Source organism: Silurus meridionalis, chromosome 23 (genome assembly GCF_014805685.1).
Source record: "Silurus meridionalis isolate SWU-2019-XX chromosome 23, ASM1480568v1, whole genome shotgun sequence".
Classification (NCBI taxonomy): Eukaryota; Metazoa; Chordata; class Actinopteri; order Siluriformes; family Siluridae; genus Silurus; species Silurus meridionalis.
The window spans coordinates 11,614,824-11,632,419 of NC_060906.1; the positions used below are offsets into that span (position 1 = coordinate 11,614,824).

Below are 17,596 nucleotides of genomic sequence, written 5' to 3' on the forward strand. Positions count from 1 at the left end.
TGTGTGTGTGTGCGCGCTCCAGGGGAAAGCTGGGAAGTTGCCTTGACACAGTAAATGTAGGTAATGTGTAACTTCAAACAAAACAACCTTAGTGGCACTTTTCCTTCATTCATTCCACAGAAATACGTGTTGCAAAAGTGTTGTGTTAAATGATCATGTGTCACATTCAATAATTTGCCTTTATTTTCTTAGTATCTGTCTTGTGAAAGAACCAGGGTTTCGAATTGTATATTGACCATCTTATGTGAACTTTGTTCTTGAATGTACTTGTACATACAATACACACACAAGCACAAACTGCTAACAGACACACTTTGGAATAAGGCAGCTGACTGATCAGTGTCAATCAAAAGGATGGAATGTTTTCCTTGTTTGTAATATTTGCATTAAAAAAAGGAAAGAAAAAAAGAGCATGCCCTTGAACGTACATGTTCCTGTACTTTCCTGTAAACGAGAGCAATGCGTCATGATCTATGAGATGAATGCATAATCAATATGCTAAATTAGAATACATTTTCATGAAGATTTTGTGATTTGCGCCAGTAATTTCTCATTTATACATTAAAAACCCAAAACAGATTTTAAACACTTTTATGCCAAATAAAAATATATACAGTATATATTTTTTAATTACTGTAATGACTGACTTTTTTTTTTTTTACTAGACTAATTTATTATTAGAGAACAACAAATTTAAAACTTAGATTAGGTTGCACGTCTGTTACAATAAAATCAGCAAGGCTTCTTGTGATATCCATAGCTCTTGGGTAGTCACTCAGGTGAAATAGGAAAAGAATTATGTCTAAAACCTAAATACAGAAGTCCCTTTCACATTTAAAACTAAAGGGATATTCAGTCATTTTCACATTTCAGGTTTAAGCTATATATATTCCTGTAAAATAATTCATTTAGAAAACCTCTGATATATTATTATCGGAATATATTCTATCATTAATCAGTCTGCTAAATAGAATTAGCATGAACTAATGCTGAAGTTCCGATATAACTTCAATATTAAATTTCACAGCTGTAGCTATGTAGATAGGATTATACTCCTCCTTTTTCGGTTTCTTTTGCAGTCCTCTTTTTAATGTGTTGGTATAATTTAGTGGTGCTGCCACAGTAGCTAAAGTTTGCAACGTTCTCATTTATATTTGTAAAATAACTCCACACTCTTTCTTTCTTTCATCTCTCAGACATAGTATCTCTATGCTCACGTATGCTCACGAGTCACATGGTGCCAGGAGAACTAAACAGTAGGTATGGCGATACCAATTATTTTCTTTTCGATCCGATACGAAGTACTTTTAAAGCGAGTATCGTCGATATCGATACTTCAATAAAATATTTTTATGTGGAATATTTTATAGTGTATTTTGATAGCTAACATTATTAATATTAAATAAACTGCAATAGACACGACATCCTTTTGGCTATACTTAGTAAACATCCTGAACACTATTAATCAAATAACTTGTATAACAAAAATTGAACACAAACCTTGTTCAATAATTTTCACATCAAGTTTCTACATTTCTACGTTTTCTTTGACTGATCATGGTTTTAAAATAAATTCAAATGAACAAAATCCTGTTAAAAGTTCATTTTAATGAAAAAATTAATGGACTGAGGTTAGAAACACTTCTAATTATTTGAATGATAAATCAGCTGCACTTTAGGTTGAGGCTTTACATTTGAGTTGGAATCTTCGTTTGTGCATGTACTGATATGCCCAGCAGGCCTGTGTAAACCAATGATGACCTAGATGAAAAACAGGTAAGAACAATACTTCTATTTGAAAATCGTTCTTTTGATACAATGCCAGTACTAAAAATATTAATACTTTATGATCGATTCACCCATCTCTCATAAACAGCAGCAGAGCAGAGCGGGAGCAATGTGTACATATGAGATGTCTGCTCTTTGATGAAACAGGAGCAACAGTTGATCATAGTTTAGAGAACTTTAAACTGAAATATCGATCTCGTCAGTCTGGTATTGATTCGATACCAACGTTGGAATCGATGTTATCGATACTAGGATCGGTCCGCCTACCCCTACAGCAAAATGGCTGCAGATTCAATTATTATTATAATATATTAATATAATAAAAATTATGAATATAATACTGAATTACTGGCATTCATGACCTACAGACAACCTAAATTTACATTAAACACCATGTACATTAGACCATAGCAATTCTCATATACATTACCAAGTCCTACAATTGGCTAGTGTTGATATGATTGGCAGGCAAGACTGAACCATGACCAAAGTTCTTTGGTTAATTGGGATTAAATATTTACCTAATAATAGAGAGAATGTTTTCTTGGAACTGGATACCCTTTTTTGCTTGTCCACATACATGTCTAGCCATGATGATATCGGAGCACACAGGAATGAGATTTGATGTTGTTCTCATTACAGTATAGCTCAAAAACTGGTCATCCAACCTTTTACCGATTCATCAACCCACTTTTAAGGATTTTGGTGTATATTATTAACCACCAACACTATTAATAAATGACTCAATTAATTGTATTTAGATTTTCAACTAGTGACTCATTTTGTCAAGATAAAAAAAGTCACCTTAGGCCTTCCTTAAGTAATCATTTTCTCAGCTGGAGTCTTTTCCTTCTTCTTTCGGCTTTTCCCATTAGGGGTTGCCACAGCGGATCATCCGTCTCCATACCCACCTGTCCTCTACATCTGCCTCTTTCAACACAACTACCTGCATGTCTTCCCTCACCACATCCATAAACCTCCTGCTTGGTCTTCCTCTTTTCCTCCGTCCTGGTGGCTTCATTCTCAGCATTCTTCTACCAATACACCCCATGTCCCTCCTCTGCACATGTCCAAACCATCTCAATCTCGCCTCCCTCACCTTGTCTCCAAAACGTCCTACATGCGCTGTCCCTCTAATAAACTCCTTTCCAATCCTGTCCATCCTCGTCACTCACAACGAAAACCCTCAACATCTTCAGCTCTTCTACCTCCAGCTCTGCCTCCTGCCTTTTACTCAATGCCACTGTCTCTAATCCATACAACAACGCAGGTCTCACCACAGTCCTATAAACTTTCCCTTTCACTCTTGCAGATACCCTTCTATCACAAGCTGAAGAATAGTTAGTAATGTTACTAATTTAGAATAATCTTATTTGTAATATACAATGTAATTCTTTGTATATTACAAAGAATATTATAATTCAATGTAATTTTTAAGTAAGCCTGATTTTGCAAAAAAATTTAGCCAGATGGCTGTGTGATGTTTTAGGTCACTAAGTATATCATTCGAAATGGTCATTTTGAATTTTTTTTGTTTGTTTGTTTGTTTGTTTGTTTTTTAGTGGCTATTTATACTACTATTACTATAGAACCAAGGCAGACCAGGTGATTTATTGGAAACAATCAGACTTTATTGCAAAAAAAAAAAAAATTGCATTTAAAAAAAAAAAAAAAGGAAAATCAGTTTTACAAGAAAGCATCACATTTCAGGCAAATACAAGCATATGATGTGATTTTTCTTTGCCCAAGACAACAATTTAAAGATGAAAACACCCAACAAAAAATAGATGCTCCTATAAAGGCACAGGAAATTGAATAAAAATGTATTTAAATTCACTTTTGCAAGTTGAATAATGGCAAGTACCATTGAGATTCACATAACACATACACTGGCTCAGAATAAACAAAGAAGAGAAAAAAATATTATACACATTTGTTTTTCATATAAAATGAGACTTAAACAGAACATTTTTGCATTTTGCTAATTTGTTTGAACAAAGAAAGTAAATATTTAGTATCTTTTATATCTTGAATATTTCATAATAATATTCATAAATATAATATTTAATAATAATATTATATTTATAGAAGTATATTTATATTATTACATTTAATACTATTTAATAACTTTGTACTACTTCTAGGTCTCAATTTGAATGTAAGCAAATGTGTGATATGGATCATGTTATCAACTTTGTAGAAAATGTCAGATTTCTCTCATGCATAATAATTTCTATTGAAGCATGTGTTCAGACAGCGTTAAATACGTTAAATAGCGAAAAATGTGTATATTAGCCATATAACTCACATCCTCACATACATTTGTGAATCCAGAAGGAATCCTGGGACACCAGTCCATCATAGGGCCTGATGCATACCTAAGGGGGAATTTATCTTAATCTAATCCACATAATGGCATTTGTTTGAGTATTGAAGGAACCCGAAGGGAACCAATGCAAACATGAAGAGAATATGAACAGACACTCCATACAAACCATAACCTGAGCTCAGGATGGAACCAGGGAGCTTGAAGCTGTAAAGAACCAATGCTACCCTCTGTATTACTGTGCTACCTTTGCCATATAACTGCTCTTGTATATCGAAAAGGTGTTCAGCGAAGGCAAATAGCATGGATGCCAGTTTATAGGTGTGTTGTGCCTCCTGTAATCTTTAAATCAGCATTATCCTCTGGAGGCATTGGACAGAAATGCATATTGCATGCTTTTGCATGAATAATAATGCTAATTTATTTCACTGTACACTTTGACACATTGATAATCGCATTAAATTGCCACCTGTCAATATATATACGGTGGGAGCAAGGGACAGTCAGTTCTCTATGTTGGAAGCAGAAAAAATGAGCAAGTTAATGGATCTAAACAATGTTGAGGAAATGACAAAGGTCTTGACTTTAATCTGATCAAGCATCTGTGGGATGTTCTGGGCAAACAAGCCTGGCATATTTAAGAGCCTTATCTTAAAACAGGATCTTCTGCAATGTTGTTAAACCCCACAGCACACCTTTCGAGGTTATGCGGAGTACGTGTCTTGATGGGTCAGAGCTGTTTTGATGGCAAAAGTGAGACCTACGCAATATTAGACAAGCGGTTCTAATGTTTTGACTGATGATCATGGATTCACTGTCTAGGCACATATTTCTGTCTTTTGTCAATTGACTTTTGCTAAACTTCATAACCCTTGTATCGTTATAATGAGAATGACATCGTATTGAACTGGAATATTGGAACAGGCATGTTTTCTACCTCATTTAAACGATGTTGCAAATGTCTTGTTAATGAGATACTTTGATGTGCTGCAAGTGACAAGGCAGCATTCACTGTAGAATGGATGCCATGAAGAACTTCATGTTCAGATATGCAGTACCATTCCACACTACCCTGATTTTCCAAAAAACATTTGAAAGAATTTGCTTGATATACAGTATAAAACAAGGGAATATGTTCAGTTGGTGTGAGGATAAAGGATGTATCTATTAAACTGGCAAGTCAGTGTACATGTTCATTTCTTTGGTTTACGCTGCAACTTTGCTGGTTTTCCAGCATCTGCATCAGTTTTGCTCTCCGATTCCCCTGGTTGTTGTGGGCCACCTTTCTCTCCCTGCACTAGCATAGGAGGGACAGCTAAACTGCCTGCATTGACGAGATTTGGAGTGCTGCCAAACATTAAATTACCTTGTAACATTGGCATCCCATCAATTAAATACATTCCTTGTTGTTCTACAGTGTTCTGTAGTATATTACCACCCTGGAGAATTAACCCTTGAGCTCCTGCAAGCCCATTTATAAGGTACATTCCCTGTGCAGGCTCTTCAGCAAAAAACACAGTACTTGGTGCCTGATGTTCCACCAGGCAGTATAACGGCTGTTGTTGCATAAGCAGTGTAGGAGTCATACTTACGTTGCTCGATTCATTGATTGTTTCGGTAACATTTGTAACCGTGCTCTGCTGTGGTGGAGGCTGATCAGATTTCACAACCTGAACTGCATTACTCACTACAGAACTCTTGCTTTTGATGCTGGTCTCCAATGACTGGACAGTTTGTTCAACTTTAAGGAGTGGCTCTAATTTTGGTGGCTCTAATTCTGGTGGCTCTAATTTGGGTGGCTCTAATTTGGGTGGTGGTGGACTGCAAATTGATGCTAAATGCATAAATTTTTGGTTCAGGTCATTGAGAAAACCCAGGTCATTATCAGTCTCAAGTATACTACAGCATTCTAAGGATTCAACAGGAGAGTCTTGACCTTCATCATTAAACATCAGCATACTGTCAGCTGGACCGCTAGCCAGAAACCTTGCTTTCTGTAATAAAAATAAGAAATGATGCTCAAAATTTCATGTATAGATCATGTAAAAAAAATTGGCTATTATAAATGATAAGATTCTTTAAATATCTAATATCTTTGGAGCGCTACATACAGCAGATAACAGATCTAGCTCCCATATCTGCTCAGTAACCTGGCAAATTCTATTCAAGCTGCTGTTGTTAGTAATGACTGTATATATATAACATTTTATACAGATCTGAATCAGACTGGAAAAATTAAATGAAACCTGATTTCATGCAATCCATGCTGGCTCATAATTGCAAAACATGTCAGCAAATTAGAACATTTGGAAACTAAAGCAAATCAGAAAATGCCACAATTAAACAAAACAAAACAAAACAAAAAATACAACAATAGCAAATTTGGAAGTGGAAGCAAATTTGCAGATTGTCCACATATAATTTTGAGAGAATTAAAAAAATGGAAATCTGTAAATAGAAGGAAATATTCATCAATATAAAACTGTGCAAATCTATAAATCTATATCTTACGATATTATTTGAAACGTACTGTCAATTTTGCAATATATTAATAATCAGAAGCTGAAAACCAGCCTCAAAGAAGCCAGTTGAAAAGTGAATTTGTTTTCTTTGTGATATTCATATCCATTTTGAGGATAGCTTGAAGTGTATTTTGGACGTCTTGTTGCTTTTTCTGATTTGCTGTTGTGTTTTTAATCTTGCTGCTGTGTTTATGTTTTTTGGTCGCTTATTAGCCATGATGATATTTTAGCGTTTGATCAAAACATCCCGACTTTATATAAATAAGGTATCGGATTTCCTACCTGGGAGAAATATCCGAAGAGAAACCCATCCGGCAGTGCCATCTCATCATAAACACTATGCACCTTGTGGCGAAATGATGCCGAGTGGAGAGTGTTTCTGTGTGTTGACATTAGGGCGTGCTGAGCTTGCATTGTGTTGTGTTGATATCCAAATGTGTTGTCCATCTCCATAACCCCTCTATTCATCTCGTTACTGAGCACTCTGGTGTCGAAGCTCTGTGCAGTTTGCACCATGGAGGCCTTGTTAAGAGAGCTACAAACAGCTTCTACAGTTCCTACAGTTTGTTGGTCTGCCACAAGAGGAGCGGACATCAGAGGCAGCGACTGCGATATGTACAGTAAGCAGAAAAGCACACACAAATGTTTTTAGTAAAATGTATAGCAAGGCAAAAAGTACAGTATTGTTACTTTAATTACTACATTTCTACAACCAAAATGTGCATTTATTTCTTTTTTAAATGCTGTAGCTGTATTTTAAAAATGTGTGAAGTTATAACAGTTGTAATTTACCTTGTCTTCCCCGTTGCCTTCAGTGTGGTATTCGATAAGATATTCTTTCGTATCGAAAGGCAGCTCTGAGAATTCCCCATATGTCCCACATTGGCAGAATAACAGCAACAGTGGAATAACTGAAAACCCCACAAAAAACATGCTATCAGTAAAGAACAGACCACTGCATTGTGTGCATGTTGTAACAGATGATAGTTTGCGGGGTGCGAAGCAGGAGAAAGCATGAAAATGCATTTATTGAAAATATGTTCAACTCACACATGAGCAGAATTAGCACTCCAATAAGCACTCCGATGGCTGGAAACCCCACTTTGGCTGAAGAGTCACGCTGATGGGCCAGATTGAGATTACATAAACCACTTTTTTCACAGGTGCACACCTCTATTTGAAGTTTTTGTTTGTCTTTACATCCCAAACCCTGTTTGTCGAAAATCTCCAAACTAAGTTCATAAAATCCTTGCCAGAGAGGCTCCTTGGCAATGAAGCTCACCGTTGTTTCTTAAAAAGAAAATAAGTCAATGAATATTGGAATTTTTAGATATAGGCTACTATTTACTATCCTCAGGAAAAAAAGATATTACAGAATAAGTTGTCCGTTTTACCATTTAGAGTTACCATCTCCCATTTCCCACGAGTCTCCTCCTCAACCAGAACAAATTTATAAGGTTTGCCATTGGGATAGACATCCTCATCAAAAGCAGTCACATTTACCACATTAGAATCAGAACAGATACTCTGGTAGGTGCTGGTCAGGGAAGGACAATGGTCATTTGAATCCTTGACCTTGAGAGATATTGTTCCAGTAGCTGTCTTCGGTGGCACATCTAAATAAAAAAAAAAGAACAAAAAATCCAGTGGTGGGACGTCAGGGCCAGCAAAGCCTTCTCTGCTGGCCTAAACACTATCAGAAGCACTGACCTACATTAACAACCTAAATTCTAATATTTGTTTCATTAACTTGTATTCATTTATTCCCAACAGTTTATTCTCTTCATTTCGTAGTGTTTCTCTTGGCTGCACTGCTTGTACATGTATGTGGATGTTAGATTTTTTTGTTCAATCAGATTTCAGTTTCTATATGCTGTTATGTCAATCTAATCTGCCCAGGGCCTTCAGAATCAGTAGTGCTGCATTGCTGCATTGCTTAAACTATATTAGCAATATATGGGTATGTTTCTTTAACCAATCAGATTTCAAATTTGCCTGACTTGCTGGCCCAGAATAGCGTCAGCATTTTTCCGTCCTCTGATTGGTTGGTCAGAGGGAAACTGTTACAACTAAGTTCGACTGGCAAAACACGTCTGTAGCGATCTGCACACATTAATACATCTGAGTTAGACTTTTTTATGCCCACAATGGCTGTCGGAGGAAGAGAAAATAATTTGGTCTTAAAAATACATTTTCAAGAAAAGCTAGACATCGTAAGGAGAGGTCGACCAACCCCGAAGCTCGCTAGCTTGTTTTAGCCCGGGAAAGGGTTTGTTCTTCACTTTCAGACCAGTGAATACGAGCGGTACCACTGAATTACAGCCTCTGAGGAGCGGTGCATATTATGTTAGTATGCATCTCTGGTGAGTAGGTTGTATTTTATTTACATTTTAACGTTTTTGTCATGTTATTAGACAAATATTGATTCTGAACTGCTCCTATTAAGAGGTGGATTAAGTCCCCACTGAAGGCCCAGGCACCAAATGTACGTCCCACAACTGATAAATGCTTATTGCACTTAAGGAAAATACTGCAGTTACTTTTCTAAACAATTTTTCTCCTTCAATTTTCACACTTTTTCTTAAAGTGTGATATTCAGAAGTTCTAATACTAATAGCGGGAGGTTTAATCTTACTTCATGGTTTATTTTATAGCATGTAAATAATGTTGAAATTAAAAAATAATAAAAAAAATTGTTTATCTTTTAGTACATGCTTCTTAGTTCTTTTGACTTCTTTTATTAACAAGCGAGTTCCACCCAAAGAAATGTTTTTATTTAACTATATTTACTCTTATATGGGAAAATCCCAAGTAATCAGCGGTTTCTAAATAACACAAACCATCATACAAACTACAGTCAAATTCAAATTTTTGCCCATTCTAATGTTTGATGGATACAGTATATACTAAATATGTATAAATCTTCATAAAAGTCTTGCCTTGTGTCATGCAGAGGATCTTTGCGATGTAGGATCCATTAACCAGGGACTTTGACTCTCGATCTGGCATCTTCACCAGTTTAATTTCTGATGTCTCCTCATCAATGGATAGCCAGTTGTCTGGATCATATCCTTTTGCATACCTGTGTTTGCAAATTAATAAGTCAATAAAGGCACAAAAACAACTCTACATTTAAAACTCATGTTTCTCATGCTATAATTAGAACATTAAATGTAGATCCACATAAATCCTGAAGTTGGTTTAACATTTATCTTTAAACATGCCTGACATTTTCAGCAACTTCTCCAGTATCAAGATCCATGGCAGGAAAGGAACCAATGACCATGGGAACATGTAGTTCTTCTGGGTCCTCTGACACAGGCAGCTCCTTCGTTGTTGGTGTAAAGCCTGGGCCTTCAGGCAAGTTATTTACGCTGATTTTTATTGGATAACTTTTTCCTCCTGCTGTTGGCTTTTTGTCTGGTTTAGATCCAGGTTTAGTTCCAGGTTTGGTGCCAGGCTTGCCATCAGGTTTAGCGCCAGGCTTGGCATCAGGTTTGACACCAGGTTTAACTCCAACACCAGCACCTGCTCCAACATCTAAGTCTGCATCTACTCCAAGACCTGCATCTAATCCAGCATCCACTCCTGCATTTGCACCCACTCCAACCCCTAATCCTAACCCTGCTTCTAGATCTACATCTGCATCTACACCTACTCCTAATCCTACCCCTGCCCCAGCTCCTGCCCCAGCTCCTGCCCCAGCACTGATTCCAGGTCCTTCAGGACCGTCCAAATTTAAACTGATACCCAAGGACAGTGCTGTTCCGTTTATAAAAGGTGCTACGTTTGAAATGGCCAAGCCAAGATCCAGCATTTTGACCTTTTCATAATCCACAGGCTTCATCAGTCAAGTAAGATGGAAGAGATGAGGAAAAGAAAAAAAGAAGATGATTGGAACAAGTAAAATTCAAGATAATAATAAAAACAAACAAACAAAACACCAACAGAAATTAGAACGACAAGAACAACACTAAACATGTTTACCTTGATAAGCTTTAAAATGCCCTCATTTGTTTTGGGGTCTGTTTCTATACTGAAGATTTCATCTTCGTTACCCTTGACAATGTCAAAGACGGCCAGCCAGTTATCGGTATTCTTCAAATCTTTATCCAGAGCTTTGATTCTCATCACAACCACATCAATTGCACCTTCATCAATAGCACCAGCATACTACAATATTGGACAAAGACATAATAGTCACAAGTAGCTCAATATAATTATTAACACTGGATCATTTTTATTCATTTTTACACTTCTTTTTGTTCTTCTTCATCTTCTTCTACTACTACTGTTATTATTATTGCTAAAATTTACTCTACAGACTCTTCAGGCTCCACTCTACTTATTTTCTTGTTTTTCTTGTTGTTCATCAAGCATTTATTTTCACTATTTGTTTTCTGGAAATAAAGCTGTCTTGATTGACAGGTGTAGCTGATAATATGACAAATTAATAGAGTTACAAGGAAGATGTATTTATTGTTTATTAAAATAGCATAAAGCTACTTTGTTACCTCGTCTTTTTCAAGAGTAGGAACATTGTCATTGATGTCCAAAACTTTAATCTCCACCGTACCAGTTCCCGTGTTACCATTTGGTGCTCCGTCCATATCTACACCTTGCACGACTAAAGTGTATGAATCAAACACCTGTATGAAAATAACCACATTGAAGAGACCTCCAATTTATAAGACTATGGCATGTTAAAATTAGGCTTAACTGGCAGTGCATGCACACACACACACACACACACACACACACACACCCACACACACCATGTATTTAAGAAATGAGTCGACATATTATCTTAATACCATATACCTCGATCCAGGGTGTGTTCTTTAACATAGACCTTCCCGGAATCTCTGTCAATGCTGAACATGGTGCCAGTGTTTTCTGGAAGTTGCTTCAGTATACTGTATGCAATTTTGGCATTGGCTGTTCCCTGTTCATCTGCATCCTCTGCAGTTATTTTCATGACAGCAGTTCCTGCAGTGATGTTCGATGTTAGTTATTTACCGAACATAATACAATGTGGCATCATTTTGTTTGAGGAGGGAACAAATCCGTCAACGTCTGTTGTCTGCATACGTACCTATTTTGCTGCATTCTCTCACAGCCCCTTTAAAGAACTTGAACTTTGGTGGATTGTCATTCTCATCTTCAACCTGGATTTTCAGCAGGATTTCTTCCTCGGCCAGACTCCCATCTTTGTACTTAGCAATCCCAGTCAGCTACAAGTGGATATCACACAAATATAAGTCAAGATTAGAAATCATACGCAGAATATACATAACTGCAAACGGTAAGTATAATTGCTCTAAGACGAATGTTAATAGACTTTATGAATAAATTGCCACACTCACGTTGTACTGTGATACTTTCTCTCTGTCCAGAATGCCTGTGATTCTGACATAGCCATTTTTAGGGTTGACAACAAACAGGTTAAATGGCTCCTTGTCAGCACCATGCCCTCGCAGGCTGTACTCAAATGGTTTGCCTTCAGTATCTTTATCAGACCGGATCTAAACCATATAAAGCAAGACAAACCGATTTTTTTATCATTTATCCATACAAGCACTGCAGAGGTAAGAAGTAACAAAGTACATATATTTTGTTACTGTACTTAAGTAATTTTTTTGGTATCAGTACTTTACTTCACTATTTATCCTTCAGACAACTTTTTACATTTACTCATTACATTTTTACACAAATATCTGTACTTTTTACTTCTTACATTTTCAAAACAGACTCGTTACTTAAGTTTTAATCCATTGATTTGGTGAAATCAACTGATTTTTCAATCCACTGGTGTATAATGTCCTGTCTCTCACTCATCACAGATGTAGACTAGTTTACGAAGCTAAGAATGAGCAGGCAGAAAGCAACAAGAAGTAAAGCTAATGTGGACGAGACAGAGGGAGTCAGTGATGTAAACATGACTGAGAACAGAGACATTCCTGATCATCATCATCATCATCATCATCTTTTCTCTGCTTGTGTTCTATATGGTGGATGTTCAGTCTGGACACATTCATTAGGTAAGAACATTTGTAATTCGTTTTGTATTAATATATATATATATTAGACTGTCAAAATTCAAACACAAATTCTTTTGAATTTAATAAAACTAAATTTTATTAACGCGCTATCAATTCAGTGCACATTTCTGTTTTACCATTTTTATACAAAATATAAATACGTAAATAAATAAATAAATATAAAAAAGGCGAAATTAAAACGTTTAGCACAACATATATTTATTCACGGTGTCCTTTCTTTACTTAGATGAAAAATAAATAAACTCCACCGAAAATATTTTTAATCAGTAAACATTTGTTTTATTTATACGCCAAGTCTCAAATCAAACGGCAAATCCTCTGGGTGGCGTTTTGTGGGTTTTTCCCTCATAATGGCGAAACGAAATGACTTTCTTTATTAATCATACAGATAAGAACAATACATTATTCAAATCTGTAAAATGTCTATTTGTATACACTTATTATAACAACAAAACGCTGTACGTTTGTAAAAATAAAGTAAACAGACAGGGGGCGCTCTCTGCCATGTCATCTCTCTTCACAAACACATAAATAAAACATCCTGAATCTCAGTGAATATTTGCCTCACAGACATAATAAATATATGTATAGAAACCTCGTAAAACCACGTGCACATCGAATAAAAATATTCTCTAAATTATGTAATCGGTGTGATTATGATAAAAGCTTCTTGGCTTGACTTGAAGAGGTGGTTTCTCCGGTATCACCTCATTAACTGTCCGTGTGGAAACATAGCAAAGGTACCGTTTGGTGTCCTGATGATTTACGTAATTTAAACCACCAATATTACTTTAAAACAATTAAAAGAATTTTTTTTGTCTTCATGCTCAATGTTGCATTCATATTTCTACATGTCTATGTTGCTTAAAGTATTAAAAACAGGAAGTATTAATATATGGTACATTTAGATAGAAATGTGCAATTAAGTTGCGATTAAATATTTAATTTAATTGACAGCCCTAATATTTATATAATGTGAGGTTCAGTTACCAGCGTGACACTAAAACAGGTAGAAGTTATAACTACTTTTTACTTAAGTACATGTCAGAGCCCAAACTTTTTACTTTCACTTGAGTAAAAAAAGTATAATCAGTACTTCAACTTTTACCTGAGTATTTTATAACGAGTATCTGTACTTCTACTTAAGTGAAGGATGTGTGTACTTTTACCACCTCTGCTTAAGTGTAACTACAGGACTAACCACAAGGTGGAGCGCTTACCATAGACACAGTAGTTTGACCTGACAAATGCACATTTCTTTACATTTACAGTAAATAATAAATACTAAAAAAATACTTTTCCCCAAAGAGTCTATATACAACCCACAAATGAGTTAAAGACAATTTTGAAACATAAATAAGCAATTTTATTGTAAAAAATTACATTATTTTGTTCTTGACTGTCCCCCTGTTTTTTTCCTTTTGGTTTGTCAATGCTAAATGTAAATGTTGTCACATAATGATTTATATACTGACTACACTGGGGATACCATGACTTTATGAGTTAATATTATTATACAAAAAAGTGTGATCTTTAAAACAATTTTTATTTTTATTTTTTGCTTTTTCAAATTATTCACCATGATCTAAAGTCGCATTTCATTCCTTTAGTTTTTTTTTTTTTTTTTTTTAACCCTCATTACTATATAGCTATGTAAATGTAGAGCACTTTGGACTGTTAAACAAGGACCGGCTTCAGTTTCGTTGCATGGAAATATTCAGGTGATCTACCCCATATAAATCTTTTTTTGCTTCACTTAGGGTGTAAAGATCTCATCAGCAACTCATAAATGATACCGATGATGGCCATTAAATTATTCACCATAGTTCACCAAAGTAAAAGTTTTGTCTATGGACATGAGAGGTATAAGTATTTTGGCTATATGAGTTTTGTTAGCGTGTTACAGTACTATGAAAAACCTGTAAGTCAAGTTCCTCACTCTCCGATGTCTCTAGGGCATATTTCATGGGCCGAGTCTCACTCTGAACACTAAAACTGATCTTAACATGTCAAAGTTACGTGTGAAAACTGATCTCTCTGTCTGTTCGCATACTTTCACAGGCTGAATGTTTGAACAGTGTGCGTTTACCTTTGCAATGAACTCCTGCCTTGTGTAGTCGACATTCTCTCTGAGTTTTGTTGGTGGGAGAATCCACTCTCGCTTCTTTCTCTTGAATCCACTTGCCGTTGTTGCCTTAAACATAAATATTACAGTGAGAATTACTTTTAACTGGGTTTAATGTGTACTTGTGTATCCATTACCAAAGTCCTTCCTTTTTTGGATGTTGTCTGGCAAGTTTGTCTGTAGTTTGTTGGCTTAGACTGGCTTTTCAATAAAAGATTAACAATAACACAGCAATGTCTCCTTCTCAAGGTGCATTCCTGCCTTCCACCCAGCATTCCTGTCACAGACTCCAATCCACCATCTTGCTAACCATGCTAATCATACTTACTGAACACTTAATGGGATGAATAAATAAATGAATGAATATGATTATATAGCAAATTAATACAAAGAAACCTGAATCACAATTCAAGCAAGTGTGTTACATAGAAAGATCACAGCATTGTGTTCAGTGTTTATCCATGTATTTTTAAAATGCCATACACTACATACAATAAACGAATCATTCAAAATCTGGTTAAATTGTTGATAATAAGATTGATGCTTTTGCCTCTAAAAATATAACTTATGGACCCTATGGACTTTAATGATCTTTAAAACAAATTATTGTAAACATTTAGGTCATGTGGGTACATTTGTGGACATTTTTTTTTCTCATAAAAGAAGAGTCGGTAATGTTCTATTCAATGCTGATGAGCTTGGAACAGTTGATGAGTTATGTGAACTAAAACATTTCAAGTACAAGGAGACAATATTAGTAAAGTTTCTAGCTATTTCCTGAACATGTTCACTACAGCAAAAATTAAGCATAAGCTAAATTTCAGGCCAATCATTTGCTTTTAAGACCATAAAACCATTAAAAGATAAATATTTTGCCATTTAGAAGTTGACCCAATTTTTTTCTTGCCAAGGAGTGTGGAGAGTATGCTTCTATTGTTTACCCTCAAACACAGGAACACACCCAACACCCTAAAGACATCTCTCTCCTAAATTATAAAAGATAATGTTAGTTATTTTCGAAAATATTCAGTCTTTTTCCTTAGCAGATGTTTTGCCTTTTGGTGAATCCAGAGCCTAACCCAGAAACACTGGGTGAGAACTCAGAATACATCCAGGATGTGTTAAAAACATGTTCTGTAAATCAACTGATGTAAGTCAGTAATTCTCTACTGTATATTCGCCCCATTATTATTTATAGATTTGTCACACTCAATCTAAATGACCTCTCACTGCATGCAAACTCCAGAGGAATACTGACTTTTATTTCTTCTGAAACAGCTGCATTTAGTCTTATGATGATTCAAATGCCTTACAAGCTCTATTTCCTGTTGCTAAGTTGCTAATTGTTGCTAACAATTGAATAAATTGTCTAATTGCATATAAATCAAGCAAGAAAACTTTGTACTTTGGCTTCTTTAATATTGACTACCAGTGTCTTCCCTATTGGTAAAGGCCTATACAGCCTACCATCCAGCTATTTACATAATAAATTATATAAGAAAATTCAAGAATATTTGAACTTAAAATATTTAAAAGTCATGCATTACTGTTAAATGGTTGGGTTATTAATAATAATAATAATAATAATAATAATAATAATAATTATTATTATAATTATTATTATTATTATTATTTACTGATATACATTTGCATCAGTGGGTTAATACAGCTACATAGTTTTTTACAATATAGTTTTAAAATGAAGAAAATACTCTTTCTTACACATTATATTCACTTACAAAATATATACTTTAAAATGCATGGCAATACAATCATTCAACATTCTGAATTCTGTTATGTTCAATTTAGCTGACCTTTTCAGACTAAACAACATACAAAAGAAGTAATGCCGTAACATCTGGACCAATGTGACTCACCACGGTCATGAACATGAGCAGGAGGAAACATAGTCTTCCAAGCTTGAGGAAAGCCATGATCACTGAGGACCTGCAGTTAGTAGCAACAACTCTTCGTTCTTCTCTCTTCCCTCCCCTCGTTTGCTTCAGGCTGAGAAGAACTGGTTGTTTGTCTGTCAGTTAGAGTGGGGGAGATGCTAAGCATCTTATGGCTGGGCCTCTGAATTAACATTCTTGGTTCAAACACACCTACAGATACATAAATATTAATTTCTATAGGATCCATACGCCACTCCTCTATGCCATTAAAATACTATGTAACGTCTTCTTATTTTGCAGGCCATAGCATATAGGTTATGTAGCATTTTTTTGTTATTCATTAGTAGAAATTCGTAATGGTGTTTAGGTCAGTCTGAGTTTTAATATCGTGTCTTCACAAGGAACACTCGTGAAACCTGGATGGAGAACAAATTATATTAGAGCATTTGTTTATTGCTTGCTAATTCTGAAAAAAAATTTCCTATTTTAGTCTGGGCCTTGTTTATTGCCCAGTAGTGTAGCTTGAAATAAACAGGGCAGAATCTAAAGAATGTCTGTTAGTGGTATCATTTCAGTCGTGAAAGCTGGAGATAGTTAACTTAAGTAAAAAGAAAAGTGAAGAAAAGAGGGACAGCGCATGTAGGGCGTTTTGGAGACAAGGTGAGGGAGGCAAGATTGAGATGGTTTGGACATGTGCAGAGGAGGGACATGGGGTATATCGGTATAAGAATGCTGAGGATGGAGCCACCAGGCAGGTGGAAAAGAGGAAGACCAAGGAGGCGGTTTATGGATGTGGTGAGGAAAGACATTGAGGTGGGTAATTTAAAAGAGGTAGATGTAGAGAACAGGTTAGTATGGAGACAGATGATCCGTTGTGG

General features: G+C 35.6%; 1 protein-coding gene across 1 annotated transcript; it reads right to left on the bottom strand.

Moving 5' to 3' along the window:
• Positions 1–3,841: 3,841 nt before the first annotated feature.
• si:ch73-74h11.1 (desmoglein-2) lies at positions 3,842–16,794 on the bottom strand. The gene is made up of 14 exons (XM_046836310.1): positions 16,701–16,794; positions 14,788–14,892; positions 12,003–12,161; positions 11,732–11,870; positions 11,458–11,625; positions 11,151–11,287; positions 10,624–10,809; positions 9,861–10,477; positions 9,576–9,718; positions 8,031–8,252; positions 7,687–7,926; positions 7,429–7,547; positions 6,919–7,242; positions 3,842–6,108 (listed from the first exon to the last, which is right to left on the bottom strand). The coding sequence occupies exons 1-14, from the start codon at positions 16,755–16,757 to the stop codon at positions 5,308–5,310; spliced, it is 3,417 nt and encodes a 1,138-aa protein (XP_046692266.1). The 5' UTR covers positions 16,758–16,794; the 3' UTR covers positions 3,842–5,307.
• Positions 16,795–17,596: the final 802 nt, after the last annotated feature.